This window comes from Canis aureus, chromosome 6, assembly GCF_053574225.1.
Source record: "Canis aureus isolate CA01 chromosome 6, VMU_Caureus_v.1.0, whole genome shotgun sequence".
In the NCBI taxonomy this organism is placed as follows: Eukaryota; Metazoa; Chordata; class Mammalia; order Carnivora; family Canidae; genus Canis; species Canis aureus.
Window position 1 is genome coordinate 28,435,180 of NC_135616.1, and position 16,524 is coordinate 28,451,703.

The window sequence follows — 16,524 nt, forward strand, 5'->3', positions numbered from 1 at the left end:
TAAAGCCAGTGTCTGTGATAAGCAATGAAAACATTAATATAAAATGCTTCACCATAAATGAGTACAATTCAGGCTGATGTATTGCAGCTGAGCCGGCTGTCGGATGGCATGCTTTTAAAGTGATGTTTACAATCAGTATTTTTTTCCTTTGGTAACTAGAAGAAGGCAGAAATGGCTGGAAGCCCTGCCAGGGTGCGGCTCTGGGCCTCAGGAGGATGGGAGACTTGCCAGGTGGCTAGCCTTCCTTTATATCCCCATTCCCAGCCAGCTCAAGACAAGGCAGTTAGGAAATCAGTATGACGCAGGGTTGAGCACAGAGCTCAGAGCCTGGCTTTATTTGGTGGGTAACTGTAAGGTCTGGAGATGGTAGGTCAGTATTTCCAGGCTCTTCATCTTCCCAGCTCTTTATCTCCTTCAGTTCTGGAGGTCAACAGAGTTGTTTCCTGAGTTCCCTGAGACCAGGGCCCACATGTTCCTGCCAACTCTTCCTCCTCCTCTGTTCTGAAGTCTCTTGGCAGTGTTGCCCATTGAGCTGCTCACTTCCCAAGTCCACTCAAAATGGGCATGTGTTTCACTTTAACATTTTACCAAATAATGGGGAAAATGTCACCTGTCTTACCCTATCAGTATGCTTATGGAAGAATACGATCAAATAATTATACCAAAGAACACAAGAATGTTAATCCTTTCTAACGTGTGGACAATCTGATAATTATCCTCAAGAGGACATTCTGTCTTAGGCAGTAATAATAATAACAGGAGCACATGTGTACTGAGTGCCAACTTCGTGCAAGGTCCAAGTGGTCCCTCCTGGGGATGCACCCACCGGCTCCTGGCTCCATGCCTGTGTGGACAACCTTCTCATGGCCTTCTAAAGCCTTTTCTTTCTTCCTGTCTCAGCTCCATCAGGATTCTACTTCTCTCTTGCTGCAAACACCTGTTTCTCTATCCGAGGTTTCTGGCAGCCCTGCTGAGAAATGGGAGCTCTTTTGTTTTGTTTTGTTTTCTTTATCACTGTTGTCCATGAAACACATTACAAGGCCCTTCCCTTGAAATCTGCTGTCAGTCACGGCAGGGAAAATAAACAAAACAGCATAGATGGTGAAGAGATCAAAGAGGGCCTTGGTGGTTGTCACTGGCTAGTGGTTCCTGAATTCTTAAACAAAGACTCCAGAAGTTTCCCAGAAGGGGACCAAAGAGCTTCTCTAGCTGTGTCTGGAGTCTCACTGATAGCCCTTATGACTTAGGAGTGAAGGCTGACTTCTAACTGTAACACCAGTTAGCCCCTGCAGGGGCTAGATGCCACTACCTTCCTCCCAGGCCCTTATAAGGAGGAGTTGGGCTGCTTCTCTGGACCCCACAGAGTTTCTCCCTTTCTCCCTGGACCTGACAACTCTGTGCTGTTTCCATTGCATTTCCTATGATTTCCATCATAAATAACTGGCTTAAACAACATAAATTTACTATCTCATAATTCTGGAGGTTAGAAATCCGGTGTCATTGGGCTAAACTCAGGGTGCTGGCAGGACTGCATTCATTCTGGAATCTCTTGAGGTAAATGTGTCTTCTTTTCTGCCTTTCCCAGTTTCTTGAGCTTGCCCACATTCCTTTGTCATGGCCTCTTTTCACCTTCAAAGCCAACAATGGCGGCCACCTGGGTCAGGTTCCCTGCTTCTCCCTCTGCCTGTGTCTCTGCCTCTCTCTCTCTTATTAATAAATAAATTTTAAAAAATCTTTAAAAAATAAAATAAAATAGTTTGAACAATTAGAAACAAGAAATGCATATACAAATATTCCTCAATTTATGGGATTACACTCTGACAAACCCATCATAAACTAAAAATATTGTAAGTCAAAAATACATTTAAAACACCTAAACTACTGAATAGCATAGCTTGGCCTACCTGAAATTTGCCAGATGCTTATATTAGCCTCCCTTTGGGCAAAATCACCCAATATAAAGCCTATTTAATAATAGCATTGATTATTATATGTAACGTATTAAATACTGAATGTGAAAAACAGAATGGCTGTATAGTACAGAATAGTTGTAAGTGTATTGGTTATTTGCCCTCATGATCACAAGGCTGACTGGTGCCCAGCATCTTGGGAAAGGGTCATAATGTGGATCATTAGGCCAGGAAAAGATCAAAGTTCGAAGTATGGTTTTTATTGAATGCATATTCTTTTCCCATCATCATAATGCTGAAAAATCATAAGTAAACCATCATAAGTCAGGTTCTGTCTGTATATAATTTCTAAGCTGGAAGGAGGTTAATTTTGCCAAGCTGCTATTATAAGGAAGGCCAGCTGCTCCATCAGACGTGATCACGCTGCCGTTACCATCCAATACTTGGTCAAGTAGCTCTAAGACAATGGTCTGGATCTACCAATGCAACACTTTGGGCAAGCTACTTCATCTCTGAGCTTTGGTTTTCTTTTTCCTCAAATAGGAAGGCTTAATTTGAAGAGTGAGACAAAATGTACCAGATGTATACTTTTCTACTTCTTTCTTATACCACTTGCCCCCCACCCTTCAACTTCAGTTATCTTACATTGTTCTCATCATGCTTCATTTATTCCTAAAGGGCCTAGAAATGACATGTTGCTATTTTGAGGCCCCTCTTCCCCCAACCCTGACATGCATGTGCATGTACCAGCACACATGAACATGAACACACACACACACTGGATAGGGATGTGGAGATGGTATGGAGATGCCTTGGACTTTCTGCATCAAACTCTGCCTCTCAAATAAAGAGGAGCTAACCCCACAGGAAGAAAGATCTGAGGACACAGTGGGGAAGGCTGAGGGAGCTGTGGGTGGAAGAGGGTCTAGAATCATCTAAATTAATCTTCTATACAGCTTTCAATTTGAGAGCCCATTCCCCAGGCCTAGTATTGCTATTCCCCAAACTTTCTCTTCTTCCATGGGGGATGTGAGCAGCATCATAGGGTAGGGGGGTGGGATGAGGGATTTGTCACTGACTGGACCAGCAATGGTTTCTAGACTAAAATCAGCCCAAAGCAACTCCCTCTATACCCCAAAGACCTGCATACAAAGGGCCAGTCAAACTCAGCTCTTCAGGGCTCCCCAATCACCACTGTGCTTCTTTCCAGACTGCAATTATAAATTTGAACTGAACAGATGTATTATATGGAAATGCTTTAAAACATTATTAGGAACAGCTTTTGCATTAGTGGTAATAAATCCATACTTGCAGTCACTTCTCATTTCTGTTTAATGCTTTGATAACTTGAAGAATGTAAATTGTTCCAGTGTAAATTTAGATGAGTGGATTGGAGCCCTTCTTCCTTCACCATTCTGCTCTTCTCCCTTCCATTCCACTTGTCCCACTCCCTGAGGCCTGTCTGCAGCATCCAGAATGAAGAGGGGAGAGCTCAAACCTTTAAGCATTGACTCTGGCCTCAAATCCACTGTATGATCTTGAAGGACTTAGGTACACTTGGTGCCCCTTGTGGTAGTCTGCTTCTTAGATGGCTTTCAACCATCCATGCCTCCTGGTATTCATGCCTTGTGTGTGGGCTGGACCTAGTGACTGGCTTCTAATGACTAGAATACCATGAAAGTGATGGGAATGTCACTCTGAAGGTTAGGTTATAAAAGGCTCTGATGTTCATCTTGCTGGCATACTTTCTCTTGCCTTCTTGACTTGTTGGCTTTGATGAAGCAAGCTTCCATGGTGGAGAGACCCACATGGCAAGGACATGAGGGTAGCCTCTGGTTAATAGCCAGTGAGGAACTAAGATCCTCAGTCTGATGGCCCGTGAAGAACTGAATCCTGCCAGCACCACTGTATGAGCTTGGAAGTGGGTCCTGCTTCATGGGAATCTTGAGATGACTGTAGCTCCAGCTGCCACCTGGCCTGCAGCCTGTGAGAGAGCCTGAAGCCACCCCAGCTAAGCCGTACCCAGGTTCCTGGTTCACAGAAAATGGAAAATAACAGAGATATTAATAAAGAATAAATGTGTGTTGCTTGAAGCTGCTAAGTTTTGGGCTAGTTTGTTACACACCAGTAGATAACTAACACACCTTTTTGTCATTGATCTTGAAAATGGAAACTTTCCCGCCAGGCCTCCTATGTATAGTAGGAAGAATAAGGTATTAAAACACATTTCAATAGTGAAACCTTACTCTGGTTGCATCAATAGTAGTCATCCATTGATTTATTCCAGAAATACCTACTGAGCACCAATTATGGTCAGATGCTGTGCTGCAACCGTAGGCTACAGAAATGAATATGACATTTTTGTTTTCTTTGATGAGATCATGGTCTTTGTGAGGAAGTGATATACAGTTTGTTATTAAACACATATATTAAGTATTCTGAAGTATCCTCAAAATGATTTGGAAGCCCAGGTGCCAAATACAACCTTGTATAACAAAATTGCTCACCAAAGTCACAAGAATTCTTGGAAATCTTTAGGGATTTCCTGTCCATGCTTTCCCCAAGTGTATGGACCAGAAACAATGAGTTTAAGTAAATGGAAGGCTTGGAATGGGATAAGACCCTTGAGTACAATCCTAGAGCATGTGCATAATGCCCTCTGGTGTCTTGAACCTGAATCCTAGGACATATTTTCAGTAGGGACCCCCTTCAGTGTCACCTTCCAGACACTTGGCTCTGGCCCCATGATGAACTCCATCTGCAGCAGCCCCTGTCCTTAACACTATTCCTAATCCTTCCAATGTTTTCTGTGATTTCTCCCTCTCACCTGACTTCCAAGAGGCCCTGAAATCTGAACTACATATTCCAGCATCAGACTCTCTTGTTTCAGAAATACTGTTTGTTCATTCATTCACTCCTTCTTTTAATAAAAAGGAAGCAGAGGATCTAACCTCACCCAAAAGTGTAGAGCGAGTGCTGGACTTCAGAAAGAGTGGCTAAAAAGAGCATTTGTTGAAAGTGTGTTTGAGAAATTGTTAGTCTCTCAGAGCCCCTCTACAACCCAGCTTTACCCCATCACAGAAGAAAAGAAGTTTAGTCTTTGTTATCAGTTGAACCCCAGAGGCTCAAACTGCATCACTGGCCACAACAGAGGGTGTATGTGTGGGGGGTGGTGCCTTGGGGAAAACAGTGATTGAATGAAGAACATGCATAGCCTACATCATAGCTTTGTTGCTTCCATGTGATGAGACTTGAATTGGTTATCTGCATCCCTGACCTCTTACATATCCAGTATTAACTGCCTGCAGAACATCTCTGCTGGGAAATTCTAGCATTACTGCAATCACAACCATGCAAACCCACACAAGTTCCCTCAGCAACATTTGGTCCTCAGACATCAAAGAATAATATATGTATCAGGGCCTTTGCACTGGCTGTTTTCTCTGCCAGGAATGCTCTGTCCATGTATTGGCATGGCCTACTCATTCTTTCACTTTAAATCTTTGCTGAGATTTCACCTTCATAATGAGTCCCACTTTGATCATCCTGTTGTGTTTTTTTTTAAGAGCTTTTATTTATTCATTTGAGAGAGAGAAAGAGAGAGCATGCAGGGGGAGAGGCAGAGGGAGCGGGAGACAGAGAAGCTGGGAGCCAGACATGGGCTCAATTCCAGGACCTGGAGATCATGACCTGAGCCAAAGGCAGACATTTAACTATCTGAGCCACCCAGTGCCCTGACCATCCTATTTAAAATCCCCTCCCCCAACCTTGAACAGCACTTGGCATATAATTGTCCCTCACTACATGTTTTTAGAATGAGGTAGAGTGCTTGAACAAAAGCTGGAAACCCATATAATTGTTTGTGTGTGTGTTTATATATATATTTTTTTCTTTTTTTTTCATTCTCCTCTATTCCATAAACACCTAGTTACAAGTTGCATGAGTCAAAAAATAAAGGCAGAGAGGGTGTGGGGAAGATTTTTGTGATGTGCAGGAGGTGAGAAGGGAGAAAAGATAGGGAGCCAGTCTTCTCCCTCTACACAAAGCCCTAGATGAGGGCTATGGACACTGCGGCCCATATATCTATATCTATAGCTATAGCTATATATCTATATCAAATAATGTTTGCCATTTTAACCATTTTTAAATGTATAGTTCAGTGGCATTAAGTATATTCGGGATGTTGTATAACCATCATCACTACTTTTCTAGAACTTCTTCCATCATCTCAAACTGAAACTCTGGGCCCATTAAACAATAACTCCCTGAAGATATATGCAAATGGCATATTTATTTAAGGGCTAATATCTAAAGTATATAAAGGACTCATACAACTTAATACCAAAAAACAAATAATCCAATTTAAAAATAGGCAGAGGACCTCAAGAGACATTTTTCAATGACATATAGATAGCCAACAGATAAATGAAAAGATGCTCAACATCACTAATCAGAGAAATGCAAATCAAAACTATCATGAAATAGCACTTCACACCACTTAGAATGGCTAACATCAAAGATACTGTTAGTGAGGATATGGAGAAAAGTAACCTTTATGCACTGTTGGTAGGAATGTAAATTGGTTCAGCCACTATGGGAAACAGTATGGAGGTCCCTCAAAAAATTAAAAATAGGAATGTCCTATATTTCCAGTAATTCTACTGCTGGGTATTGATCCAAAGAAAACAAAAACACTAATTCAAAAAGTTATATGCACCCTTATTTTTATTGCAGTATTATTTACAATGGCCAAGAATATGGAAGCAACCTCGGTGTTCATCAATAGATGAATGGATAAAGAGGATGTGGTATATATATACAATGGAATATTACCCAGCCATAAAAGAAATGAGATCTTGCCATTTGCAAGGACATGGATGGTTCTGGAGAGTATTATGTTACAAGAAATAAGTCAGACAGAGAAAGACAAATACCATATGATTTTACTTACATATGAAATCTAAAAAAAAACAAATGAACAAATAAAAAATAGAAAATAGAAACAGACTCCTAGAGAACAAACTGGTATTTGCCAGAAGGAAGCAGGTAAGAGGATGGGTGAAATAGGTGAAGGGGATTAAGTTACAGGGATAAAAAGCATAGCATAAGGAATATATTCAACAATATTGTAGTAACTTTGTATGGTGAAGAATGGTGACCACACTAATCATGATGAACAATGTGTAATGTATACAGTTGTCAAATTCTATGCTGTACACCTGAAACTAAAATAATATTGTATGTCAACTATACTTCAATTAAAAAAAATGAAAGAGAAGGAATAGTAGCTCCCTATTTTCCCCCTTCCCTCAGCTCCTGGAAACCACCATTCTACTTTCTGTCTCCATGAATTTGGCTACTCTAGCTACCTCATGTAAGTGGGATTATACAATATTTGTCCTTTTGTATCTGGCTTATTTCACTTAGCTTAATGTAGCAGGTGTCAGAATTTCCTTCCTTTTTAAAGTTGAATGATGTTCTATTGTGCATATATCACATTTTGTTTATCCATTCATCTATTGATGGTGGAAGCCTCTGTTTTTTTCAGACATGATGTCCAAAGGACAGTGTGGGATGGCAGGTGGGCCTGGTCACCCCTTGTTCCTCTTGATGGTTAAGAACCATTGAGTTGTTTCTCCTATGGATTTGTGGTGATTACTCACTAAGGGAGAGGCATTTCTGGACAATAGAGGAAACCCCCAAACTTTGGGTATAAAGTTACTTTTCTTTCTCTGTCATTACAGTGGAAGCTGGAGGTAGAATTTAATGAAAGCTGTGAAGATGAGTTATCTACTTTATGATTCATAAATAATGAAAAAATGGACTCTTATGTCTCCAAACGTTATTTATAACAATTCTTCATTGAATAGGTGACTTCAAGCTAAATGCTAAAGCCAAAAAACAAAACCTGAAATTAAAAGCAACTATAGCCAGGGCACCTGGGTAGCTCAGTGGTTGAGAGTCTGCCTTTGGCTCACGTCATGATCTTGGGGTCCTGGGATCAAGTTCTGCCCACATCTGGCTCCCCGCAGGGAGCCTGCTTATCCCTCTGCCTATGTTTCTGCCTCTTTCTGTGTGTCTCTCATGAATAAATAAAATCTAAAAAAAACCCCAACCATAGCTAAGAACAATTGAGAAATCACCTTGCTAGATATCCCAAGGGGGCTTACACTGGGGTTCTGGGGTGTGGTACCCATACTGCTGTGGGAGCCTGGCCAGCTGGGCACTGTTTGGTGCTCCTAAGGGGGCACTCATGTTAACTCAGGTGTGGTACCCTTTTGTCTTCTCTCACCCCACCTTGTTTTGTGTAGTTTGTTCTGTTTTCACCTAATAATGTATCTAGGGATGGTTGTAATTTTAAAGAAACACGTATCAGTTTTTCTTTTGTGTTGACCATGAACCTCCATGTATAGTTTGTTCCTTCTTGGATGTATTTGATATAGTTCTAGGCATTAGGCTGCTTCTTAAGAAAATGAAGTTAGTTTTAAGCACCCTCCTGCCTACTCTCTTGGAGCCTCCCTCTTTCTTTCCACAAGCTACCAAAGCCTAATAGAGCATATAAGGGTAGCCACTTACCTGCCTCCCAGGTAAGGACTTTCCCCGTTGCTTTCCCTTCCTGAAGGCAAGACAACCATGATGAGAAGCTGGTTCCCTGCTTTGTGCTGATGTGTTGTGAGAAAACCATCATTTGACTGTTAATGGGCACGATGTGGAAGAGGAGGAGAAAACTGATAAATTATTCCAAAGAGGGTGTTTGGAACTTGAGTTGCAGGACCCATCTCTATGAGAACTTGGGGAGATCCTGTAAACACCCTCATAGTCATGGAATTTGGAAGGGAGAAGGGTCCTCAGTTAGAACCTCAGATGTGCTTTCCCATGGAAAGACACTGAGGTCTAGGGTCCTATTAGGACAGTATTGCACTCCAGTTAAATGGGGCTTCAACAGGCTTCCGTGGGCTGCCTGGGACTCTAACCACCACGCACAACATGGTTTCTATGGGAAAATGCATTTTGAGTACCAGAAAACTGACATACACTCAAAGTTTTGGAACAGAGCCTGCTCTCAAGTTGGAGACTGCTTGAATACCACATTCACAGCTAAATTATATACATAGGTCTATTTTTAAGACATATGCCTATTTCAGCTTATGTAACAATGGGAATTGGAAGAAAGAATTGATAAAAGTAGAAATCGTGTTCTTGGTGGGAAAGGGGGAAGATGTGAACATTCACTATGTAGAACACATTCAGTTCTGCATGAAAGGAGAGTAGACAACACAGAGGGAATGCCTAAAATATTCTCTAGGTTTGTGTGGTTCACCCATGTGGGCTTTCTTTTAAGCAGCTCTACACACATACAGTTCTTAATTTTGAGATCAATGGTGGAATTCTATAGTAACAAAGAAGATTGAATTAAATTAAGAGGTCAAGGTATGATCACAGCTTGCATTTTATAGGCTATGCCCAACTCCTGAAGAGCCATTAGTTTTCTGTCTCCCCTTGGTCTATGGGCTTCCAGGATGATGGATAATGAACGTCCCTTGTCCCAAAGGAGGCAGCAGTAGCTTTGCACAGGATCATGCCTTGGTGTCTGTTTTCCCGAGCTGTCAGTAACTGAAGGTCAACACCCATATCCATTGATCACCAACCCAGTGTTTAAAACAATGAAGACTACCCCGTTTCATACAGAGGTACTCTCCCTATTTTCCAAATGAGGAACAGACTAGATTCCAGCTGATACCCACTTGATTCTGAAACTCATTCCTTTAAGCCCTAATGATACAATCCTCAAGATGAGTTTTCTGCTGCTGTTTTCTACCTTGTCATCTAGTTCTTTGGATGGAACACATGCTCTCTTGAAGCCCAGGCCACTTGGGTTTGCCTTTGACTCTCTGGCAACTTTTTTCCTAGAGTCTGTGAGTCTGGACCCTGTCCCTTAATTCCCAAGATAGTGAGAGGAAAAGAGGGCAGGATTGGTATCAGAATTCTTGGGGAATTCTGGTTCTACATGAACCAGACCCTCTTGCCAGGATGTTGCCCCCACCTGAATTTGATAACACCTGCTGGGTTCTCTGGCTCTAAAGCTGAACTAACTTAAATTCACTTCATTTTACTTTACTTCAAATAATCAAACTCAGTAATTCATGAAGTTAAAGTAATTCATTTCAGTTGAACTACTGTAAATCAACAACTCAAATCAGCTCACGTGAGAACTGAATTCAGTACCCCAAACATTGATTAAACCACTCTACTTGGCCGGTACTATATTCTTAACTCTGGAAAATCACGAAGATGGTTCAGTTGGCCTTTGGGTTGGCAGAGAGCTGTGGGATGAATATTCTCCTCCTCTCCAACTGTGTGTATTTTATTCATAGACTGCCCTTGTATTCTAGACAAAAATAACTAATATAAATGCTGTGAATTTAAGAAACAGTTTTAGTTCTGATTCATGCCTCGTGTTTGGAATAGAGTAGTTGGTGTCTCATAACAAAAAGAAAGATATGGAGGAAAAGAGGGCAGGATTGGTATCAGAATTCTTGGGGAAAGCTGGCTCTTCTCCATGGCATGCTCACTGTGTCACCCACACCCATTCCTTGTGCTCAGTGAGGAGGCGGCTTCCACACCCAAGGAGGAAAGACTCCTGCAGTATATATAGCATCTCCATGCCTGGTCTTTTCATTAGCATAGGCATGTTTCCCATGGGAATAGCTACCAAATCTAGAAGGATAGATCTGTGTACTGATTGATAGTAGGGGCAGTGAGGAAAAGGGAGTTAGGGTTGGATTCTTTCTTGCATCCAGATCATTACAGGGGTGAAGAAACTCCAGCAGAATGGCCAAAAAGCTGTGTTCTGGGTTATGAGACCTCAGTTCTGGTTCTTGTTCTGTTAAAAACCAGCTGAGTGATCTTGTGCAAATCACCTGCCTTTTGTGGCAAGCTGATTGGTAATGTGTCTTTTAACTCTATAATCGGGACCAGTGGTGGTAACTGTGGGAGGAGAGAAAAGCTGCCTGTGCTCCTGGGAGTAGGGTAGCCTTTGCTGGCTCCAGCAGAGGACAGCTAGAGCTGGTACCTCGGTTAGCCTATAGCTCTTCAGTTTCTGTATCAATCCTGACTCAGCAGGTTAGCTTTTAGATACTTGGCTCCATAAGCCAGTTGAATCTGAAATTGATGGTGTGGTTGTGCCCCTAGATTTCATTGTTAAAACTTTTTCTTCCATACCAGCAGGCCGATTTCTGCCAGTCAGAGCCATCATCATTTACATCATGTAAATATGTGCCAGGTTCCGTATTGTTTTCCATTCATTACCTTTCTTAGTCTTCAGACCTGTTCTATACAGAGGTACTCTCCCTATTTTCCAAATGAGGAACAGACTAGATTCCAGCTGATACCTGCTTGATTCTGAAACTCATTCCGTTAAGCCCTAATGATACAATCCTCAAGATGAGTTTTCTGCTGCTGTTTTCTACCTTGTCATCTAGTTCTTTGGATGGAACATACGCTCTCTTGAAGCCCAGGCCACTTGGGTTTGCCTTTGACTCTCTGGCAACTTTTTTCCTAGAGTCTGTGAGTCTGGACCCTGTCCCTTAATTCCCAAGATAGTGAGAGGAAAAGAGGGCAGGATTGGTATCAGAATTCTTGGGGAATTCTGGTTCTACATGAACCAGACCCTCTTGCCAGGATGTTGCCCCCACCTGACTTTGATAACACCTGCCATCTGGCTCATCCTGTTGGCCCTCCTCATCCTTTGAACAATAGTCTTGAGGATGTAAGGGCCCACTGAAGCTATGGGTGACTTTATCACAACTCTTTGGGGGCTCTTCATCACTGATTTAATGTTGTTTGGCCCTATAGTTCTTGAAGTATTATTAGCTCTCCTCTGGGCATCTTCACCTTTGCCACTTGCCCACTGCTGAGAGCTCAGCACAGATCCACCGGAGTTCACTTGACTTATGACATCTGGGGTGTGAGGGAAAGAACATAGGGAAATGTGGTGATCCAGGCCCAGACTAGAAGGTGGCTGCAGGGGTCAAGCCAGCAATAAGTAGTTAGAGTGTAGGGGTTACACAACAGAGCTTCATAGATATATCTTTTGTTTTGTTCACATGTTACTTTCTACTCTCACTTAATTCTTTGCTTGTGGAGAGCTCTTGAGCACAGGGCCACAGGGGAGAGAGGCCTTTTCCTCTCTGAGGCAGCCCAGTCTTGTTCTGTATGTGCTCCTCACAGGATTTGGTTGTTTTCCATCTTAATTATGTTGCTTGCATCAGTGCCTGGCAGGTACACAACCTTTAAAGGAGTTTATCTTAAAAACCCACTCTCTCCTGAGATAAACAGTTCTGTGGGGGAACTGTGAGACTTTCAGGGATTGTGTATGTATGTGCATGTGTGTGTGAGCACACATAAGCTATAGTGAGGGAGCCAGTAGTGCTTTCTTGCTTACCATTACTTTGGAGAGGTCAGAGCTTAGGTCTCTGGGGATTCTTAGATACACCATAGCCTTGAGCCTCATCAAACACACAGGCTTCTGCTTGTGGTACTATGACTGAATCAACTGGGGACAGTAATGACATTGTAAAGGGGAACCAGGGCTTGTGGGTTAAATGAGTGACAGCACCATGTGTATAGGTTACATTTGTCTAGATTAGTGGCTAACTGTAACATATTTCTTAGATAAGACTTTGAAGACCCCTGACTGAATAGAGACATCATCCTGCAGAAATAATTGTTTATAATTATCAGCCATTCACATTTTAGTATAAATCAACAGACAACTCAGTTACCAAGTTCAAGGTTTTCCCATATCTAGGAGAATGGTTAGATAATCCATTCATTTACATTTTGATTTACTCGATAACTTTTTTTTTTTTTTTAAGCTCTGTGTATTCTATCCTATAGAGGGAGACCAAGCAAAGAAAAAGACTGGTCTGTTGAGGAAGTAGTTGGGGACCTAGAATTCCCCACAGGAGACAATAAGCATGACAAAGATAAATTATAATCAGGAGCTGGACCATGTGTTATAGACATAGCTGCACATTGATGTTGAATGAAGCAGGTTTCAGTGGGGGCAGAGATTAGCTTTGAGGAGGAGCTAAATCTGCACTTGGAATTGCCCAGATGAGGCTGATAGGATTAAAGTCAAGATTAATAGTATAGAGTAAACATTGCAGAAGGAGAAAATGGGTGGACCACAGGAAATAGAGAAAGCAGAAGGCTTATGTTACATGTAAGGAAACACCTGCTGATTCTGTGATGGTGCTGTCAAGAGAAATCTCTTGCTGTTCTTTCCCAGACCAACTGCCTGATTCATTCTTTCTTTAGCGATGTCCATCTCTGGTTTGAATTTTCTCTCCTACCCTATTCTCCTGCCAACTTGGTGGGCAGGTATGATGCTCTGCTTTCACGTAGTAGTGCTTATTTAATATATTGAATCAATGAAAAAAAAAAGAATCATAGATTGTCTTGAGCATATCTACTGAATTACTTTGATTCTTCTGGATTAAAGTTGGTTTATCCCAAACTGGAAAGGAGGGATGATCTAATAAGTAATGCCACATTTTAATCCCTTGTCATGTTTCTATTCTCTCTCCGTTTCTCATGAGCATCCATATGGCCTCATTTAGAATCATTCAGACACAGCTTATTTTGCTATTCATGTGCCAAGGTGCTGTGGAACAACCAGGACAAAAAGATGCCACCCTTGTTCCTAAGGACTTAAAACTGGTTGTTAATTTTATATGATGAGCAGTGAGGAATTTCCTTGGGAAAAAAGATCTACTCTATAATAAAATGTCACCCCAAATGCATACTCTGATTTCTTTACTAAATATCAATGCTGTGACCCTTCATTAGATTATACCCTTGAGAAGGTGAACCATCTGAGAAAGAGGATTAGATATTCCTGACCTGTGTGATACCCTCTCTGGTCATGGGTCCTTTCATCCACCTAGGGATGGGCTCCTCAATATAGCACAAGCACCAGGGTCTCCTGGAGGATGCAGTGGCTCAGTGTCCCAACGGAATTCCATGGGCCTAGATTTGTTACCAATTCCTAAAACTCCCAGACGTGACTGTATATGCAGTCCCACAGCTTCTACAATGCTAAGATGCTTTCATAATCTGTTATTCTCTCTTCCTGTTTCTCCCTAACCAGGAAGGCAGAGTATTTATATTTCTACCAAACTCCCAAGAAGCTGACCTTCGAATCTGCACTGTCATTGCTAAGGTCTTTTCCTGCCCACCCAGTGGCCATGCCAAGTGGCTGGACTGGCCATCACCATGGTGCCTGAGAGTGAGAATGACTGCTTCCTGTAAGCCATGATGCTGACAACAACTGTGCCAGTCCTCCACTTTCTGTAGCTGGGTGATTATCGGGATGATAAAGCAGATAGCACTGAGCCTATGATGGCTTTATAATTCAGTAAACATCAAACGGAATAGAATCAGAGGCTCATGTTGGAGAAACAATGGACAAAATCAGACCCAGCCCAGGAAGTGAGGTCACACTAGTATTGGACAGAAGATGCTCAGGTTGAATGGGACAAGTTCCAAGAACAGAACTGCATGGAACCAAACCTGGGAGAGTTAGAGGGAAAGAGGGGAGTTGGACATAATTGTCATGGGAAGAATCTTGACAGTGAGCCCTTCCCAGCTATGCTATGGGGCTGATAAAATGCAGGGGCATTTTATTGAGTCCTGTTTTTGGAGCAAGATAGCTCTCTTCTGGGCTAGACTCCAGTTTCCCTTTCCTTAGAGAGAGAACATTGGTTAAATCAGGGTGAGCATGCAGGGCTTAGGGCCAGGACTGGATGTGCTTCCTGTCCTGGGTTAGGCCCCATCTCTCGTTCTCACAGCAAACCCCATGTACCTGCCGCAGACCTTGTCTTCTGCCTCTGCGTAGTCTCTATATATCGCCAACTCCCTACCCCTGCCTAACCCCTGCCCCAAATCTGGGGCAGCATCAAGGGGCTTAGGTTAATTGTTGGTTGATCTGTAGGTGACTCTCATTTCTTCATTATACTAGTATTTGTCTCCTTTTGTATTTTTTGAGATGGAGATCCCTGGGCTGTCCACAGTAGGGTTATCTGTTAATATTTGTTGATAGCTGATTGATATTTTCTCCTCTTCCCACACCAGTGACATACCTCTCTCAGCCCACTAATTTCTCTATACACTTGGGGGTGGGGTGAGGCTAAATTTAGCTTTTCTGTTCTCCATTAAAAGTCTGCTTGGCAATTGCACTACTTGGGATTTACCCCAAAGATATCGATGCAATGAAAAACCGAGACACCTACACCCCAATGTTTATAGCAGCTGTGTCCACAATAGCTAAGCTGTGGCAGGAGCCTCGGTGTCCATCAAAAGATGAATGGATAAAGAAGATGTGGTTTATATATACAATGGACTATTACTCAGCCATTAGAAATGACAAATACCCACCATTTGCTTTGATGTGTATGGAACTGGGGGGTATTATGCTGAGTGAAATAAGTCAATCAGAGAAGGACAAACATATGGTTTCACTCATACAGGGAATATAAAAAATAGTGAAAGGGATTAAAGGGGAAAGGAGAGAAAAGGAGTGGGAAATATCAGAGAGGGTGACAGAACATGAGAGACTCCTAACTCTGGGAAATGAACAAGGGATAGTGGAAAGGGAGGTGGGTGGGGGGATGGGGTGACTGGGTGATGGGCACTGAGGGGGGCACTTGACTGGATGAGCACTGGGTGTTATACTATATATTGGCAAATCAAAGTCCAATAAAAAATATACAAAAAAAAAAGAGAAAAAATAAAAGTCCGCTTGGGTGTTGATTTTCCAAGTTGCTTGTTTTTGGCTGGTCTTAACTGACTCCAATGTATCAAAAATGCCAATAGTACCTAGACCCTCCTGGGTATAGAAATGGTTTTGTCTGTGTATCATGTTTGTAATTTTTTTGGATCATTTTTCTCTTAGTAACATATTTGAAGAGCTAACCAGTCACTGGCTGGGAACATTGGGATGAGTAAGACCTAGTGTGAATATGATCCAAAGCTGCCCATGGAGTGAATGAGAACAGAGGCCTGGAGGGACTGACTTACCTCATGGAAAGTTCCAGAAGGAGATTCAGGTCTGTGAGTAAAGTGCAGTGCCCCACTGGTACAATAATCACAGGACACATTCCAGCAATCTGGGCTGAATCAGCAATGGAGTACTGGGACAGATAGCACTTAATGAATACAGATGGAAAGTGTGTCTAAAGACACAGGAAGAGCTGATAGCTCGGGACCTCCCCTTTGGTATCTAGAAGGGTAATTCCACGAATCAAGAAGCACCTTGCCCTAGGAGGGGCTGGGCTAGCTTTCTTCCTCCCTTCCTCCTTTACTCCTTCATCAGATAACATCAAATAGCAGCCAATAGCTCTGCTGGGTCCTGGGGCAATCTGGTGAACAAACAGACAAAATTCTTGGAGCTCAGAGGGGAGCAAACTAAAAATAACAAAAAAAAAAAAATGCATGAAAGAACTATATATGGTAAAAATATCTACCAAGGAAACAAATAGTGCTAAGAGAGCAAATGGTGGTGGTGGGAGGTGGTTGGAGAACCACTTACCACATGGGGAACAAAGTTTAG

At 42.2% G+C, this 16,524-nt stretch overlaps 1 protein-coding gene and 1 long non-coding RNA gene across 4 annotated transcripts in view; one reads left to right on the forward strand and one right to left on the reverse strand.

Moving 5' to 3' along the window:
* Positions 1–16,524, forward strand: part of LOC144315662 (uncharacterized) — a 330,188-nt gene that overhangs the window by 38,648 nt on the left and 275,016 nt on the right. The window lies entirely within an intron of this gene.
* Positions 2,455–8,720, reverse strand: LOC144315659 (uncharacterized). Of its 2 annotated transcripts, XM_077900587.1 has the most exons (3): positions 8,487–8,720; positions 4,055–4,100; positions 2,455–3,940 (listed from the first exon to the last, which is right to left on the reverse strand). In XM_077900587.1, the coding sequence occupies exons 1-3, from the start codon at positions 8,543–8,545 to the stop codon at positions 3,620–3,622; spliced, it is 426 nt and encodes a 141-aa protein (XP_077756713.1). In that variant the 5' UTR covers positions 8,546–8,720; the 3' UTR covers positions 2,455–3,619. The 2 variants fall into 2 exon arrangements, 1 of the variants encoding a protein (XP_077756713.1); XR_013381384.1 differs by lacking the exon at positions 4,055–4,100.

Coding starts and splice junctions, on each gene's coding strand:
- LOC144315659 (XM_077900587.1), bottom strand. CDS start 8,545: ATGGTTGTCTTGCCTTCAGGAAGGGAAAGCAACGGGGAAAGTCCTTAC. Junction 4,101..8,486: donor AGTCCTTACCTGGGAGGCAG/GTAAGTGGCTAC, acceptor TACTATACATAG/GAGGCCTGGCGGGAAAGTTT. Junction 3,941..4,054: donor TCAAGATCAATGACAAAAAG/GTGTGTTAGTTA, acceptor TCTGTGAACCAG/GAACCTGGGTACGGCTTAGC.